Source organism: Rhinopithecus bieti, unplaced genomic scaffold (genome assembly GCF_001698545.2).
Source record: "Rhinopithecus bieti isolate Rb0 unplaced genomic scaffold, ASM169854v2 scaffold_19685, whole genome shotgun sequence".
In the NCBI taxonomy this organism is placed as follows: domain Eukaryota; kingdom Metazoa; phylum Chordata; class Mammalia; order Primates; family Cercopithecidae; genus Rhinopithecus; species Rhinopithecus bieti.
Genome location: NW_016809568.1, coordinates 664,027 through 667,833, shown reverse-complemented (window position 1 = coordinate 667,833; position 3,807 = coordinate 664,027). Strand labels below are relative to the sequence as shown.

Sequence of the window (3,807 nt, the reverse complement as noted above, 5' to 3'; positions counted from 1 at the left end):
GGGAGGAGGAAAAGAGGGAGGAAGGGAGGGAGGGAGGGAGGAGGAAAAGAAAGCATGTGCTGTCATCCACAGCTCTGCCCTTCAAAGACAATGTGTGCAAAGAGCCCCTGTCATGCCCAGCCCTACCCAGATGGGGGACACACTCACTCTGTGCTCCTGTCATACCAGTGTGGTGCTCACCATAGTGTCAGAACTCCAGGTCTGCATCTCTTTCTCCCAGAGCTGTGTGCTCTGCAAGGGCAGCTTTGTTTGAGTTCTGTATCCCTCAGACTTAGCACAACACCTAAGATACAGCTGATACTCAATGCATGTTTACTGAGCCAAACTGAGCCAGACCTGGGCTTTTTCCACCACCTGGCATCACTTGGCCAGTGGCAGGAAACCTGTGGTCACCACCACCTGTTCTGGGAATGTGTGAAGTGGGTTTGATGCCTAGCTCTGTCTCCCATAAACTGTGGGTCTGATCAAGCCTCTTAAGATCTCCGAGCCTTAGTTTCCTCAGTTGTAAAATGGGATTAAAATCTCTATTTCATAAGCTTGTTTATTAAAAGTTGTTTCCTATTAATTAAAGGAATGTCAAGTGCCTGGCACATGAGAACATTCAAGAAAGGCCAGTTCCCCTTTTTTCCCACCACAATTTTATTTTAGAGAGTAGGGTGCTGTCCCCAGAAGGACATGGGTCCCCACCCCATCTTCCTTCCCTTTCACTTACCTTCATGCCAAAGGTAAATATGGTAACGACGATTTTGAAGATCAGTGCCAGGGCCAGCTGCCACATGGCCGTGTAAACACCAACACCAGCAGGCCGGTCTGGAATGTCATCCACAGGCCGAGTCATGTTGGGGTCGTTGATGTAGTCACAGAGCTGGGAAGACTCAAGGGCTCCACAGTCATTGAACAGCTCAGAAATGAGCTCGCTGGTGCTCTGGCGTGTGTAGGGATTGGGGTAGGCAATGATGGCAGTGATGGCGGTCACCACAATGACCTCCAGCACCGGGTACTTCCCCAGCCTGGTGGTCTTGCGCCTCCTGCACCAGGCGATGTTGCAGCGGATGAAGAGGGTTCCCCACAAGCCCCCAAAGACCCCAAGAAGGATGAAGGGGAAGAGTTCAGCCATGTACCAGGGCGTGTGATATTCCACATAAAAGAGAACAAGACGGCTATTCCCAAAGGGATTGATGGATCGCAGTGTAAAGGCTGCCACCAGGGCTGCGAAAAATGACCTCCACAAGGTCTTCAGGGGAAAGTAGTAACTGACCTGAGATGAAAAAGTAGAAAATTAGAGACTGGCCGGAGAAAGAGCTGCTCAGAGCCAGGCCCTCTGATTGGCATGAAAGTCACACTCTAAGTCCAAGAGTGAACACACTCATTCCATCACCCTGGACTTAATATGACCAAAACGCATCAGCAAAGATCCCCAGAGGAATCTAACTATGTCTAGAAGTGGAATGGACACTAATCAAGGTGGGTTTGAGCTATATTTTTAAGAGAAAAGTATTTAATCATAATTCTGTTCATGGCACAGAGACTCCCCTAGAAGCAAATAAACCTCTGGAATGGATTCTACAGACAAGAGAGTAGATCAGGGTTTGGAAAACTCTGGGCTGCAAGTCACATGCAGCCCAGTGAATGCATTTATATGGCACATGAGTTAAGAATGTTTTCACATTTTAATTGATTGAAAAGGGGAAAAAAACTTTTGATTTGAAATATTCAAAAGAAGAACAATATTTTGTGACATGTGAAAACCATAAAATTCAAATTTCAGTGTCCATAAAGAAATATCTATGGAAATACGGACATGCCCATTTGTGGACGTATTGTTCACAGCTGCTTTCACGCTATGACAGCAGAGCTGAACAGCTACAACAGAAACTGTATGGCCCACAAAACCAAAAACATTTACTACCTGGCCTTTTACAGAAATGTTTGCCAACCCCTGGAATAACCCATTTGGGTTACCAAAATCAAAAATGCTTAATTAAGTTGGTTACGAGACAGAGAATATTATTAAGTCTTAAAAAAAAAAATCACGTTGGCAATTTTTAAAACAATACTTGCAAACAGGAATTTAATGGCGGTGGCTGGGTATGGTGGGTCACGCCTGTAATCCCAATACTTTGGGAGGCTGAGGCAGGTGGATCACCTGAGGTCAGGAATTCAAGACCAGCCTGACCAATATGGCGAAACCCCGTCTCTACTAAAAACACGAAAATTAGCCAGGCGTGGTGGCGTGCACCTGTAGTCCAAGTTACTCAGGAGGCTGGGACAGGAGAATTGCTTAAACCCGGGAAGTGGAGGTTATAGTGAGCCGATATCGTACCATTGCACTCTAGCCTGGACGACAGAGCAAGACTCAGTCTCAAAAAAAGAGAAAATAAACACAAACAAAAAAAACAAACAGTGGAAATTGTGGCTCCTTAATTAACTGCAGGAATCTTATCCAATATTTCTTTGATTCTAACCCTCAAAGGGCCTTGCTGCTCAAAATCATGAATTCTCTCAGCTGCCCACTTCTTACCTCTTCTAGACTGAAAAGCACGCCTCCAATTGGTGCACCAAAGGCAACAGAGACTCCAGCAGCCGCTGCAGCTGAAAGCACCTACAAAACAAATAGTTCTACATAAGCTTCAAGGCCTTCCATGAAAACAAACGTGCAAACCTGCAGGTCAGACAGCAGGAGGGGGCTTTGAGAAGAAAGTTTCGCTGCAGATGAAAGCTGAGCGGCTCACCTCCCGCCTCTTGCCCTCATTCTTGCTGTACTTGGAGAAAAGGCTGCTGAAGAAGTTGCCACAGCAACAAGCCACGTGCACTAGCGGCCCTTCCTTCCCAAGGCTCAGACCAGAGGACACTACCAGCACCAGCGTGACTGTCTTGATTAGCAGGGTCCACTTCCCCAAGTAGCCCCTGATGATAAAGCCGCTTAAAATGGTCTTTATCTGAAACAGAGGATGGAGAACAAGAGGGAATGAACTGCTTCAATCCATGGCTAGGAAAAGAGCTGTACTTCCTCTGAGAGACATGTTCAAAGTTTAGATTCACTCAATAGCATGGAACAGAGGCTATTTTCATTTTTGATTTAACTATAATTTTATATTAACTGAAATATTAGAAACTCAATGCATGGTAAATCTTAAGGATTCCTAGAGTACCAAAAGATCCTAAAGAGGACTGAATAAGTCATTAACAAGGTCTCACTTGATTTATGGCATTTTATCCTGTTCACATTACCTTCTGTTATGTTGAGAAGAGACATATACCTATTGATATTAACTGTTAACTTCTGATTCTGAAAAATGTCCTAGATTAAGAGATGCAGAGCTGGCTGACTATGTGACAAGGCAAGGAGAGTGCAGTAGTTAAGAATATGCTACCCCAGGCCAGGCACAGTGGCTCACACCTACAATCCCAGCACTTTGGGAGGCCGAGGTGGGAGGATCTCTTGAGCCCAGGAGTTCAAGACCAGCCTGGGCAACATAGAGAGACCCCATCTCTGCAAAAAATAAATAAAATTAGCTTGGCATGATGGCATGCACCTGTAGTCCTAGCTACTTGGGAGGCTGAGGTAGGAGAATCACTTGAGCCTGGAAGGTCAAGGCTGCAGAGAGCTGTGATCGTGCCACTACACTCTAGCCTGGGTGACAGAGCAAGTTCCTGTCTCAAAAAAAAAAAAAAGGAATATGCTACCCCTAAATATGCCACTCTGGCAAACTGACTATTTTGGGTTAAAGGCACTTGAAAAACAGCAGGAGCCAGAAGATCACCTGACCATTCTGTTTCTTTTTCTTTTTTTGAGACAGAGTCTTG

At 45.5% G+C, this 3,807-nt stretch overlaps 1 protein-coding gene across 1 annotated transcript in view; it reads right to left on the bottom strand.

Annotated features, from left to right (window-relative positions):
• The window catches only part of CLCN4 (Cl-/H+ antiporter 4), an 83,041-nt gene that overhangs the window by 30,600 nt on the left and 48,634 nt on the right, over positions 1-3,807 (bottom strand). The window contains exons 6-8 of the mRNA XM_017889729.1: positions 2,733-2,939; positions 2,522-2,602; positions 713-1,258 (exon numbers count right to left, since the gene is read on the bottom strand). Coding sequence (XP_017745218.1) covers positions 713-1,258; positions 2,522-2,602; positions 2,733-2,939 — 834 coding nt within the window. The remainder of the gene's footprint in view (positions 1-712; positions 1,259-2,521; positions 2,603-2,732; positions 2,940-3,807) is intronic.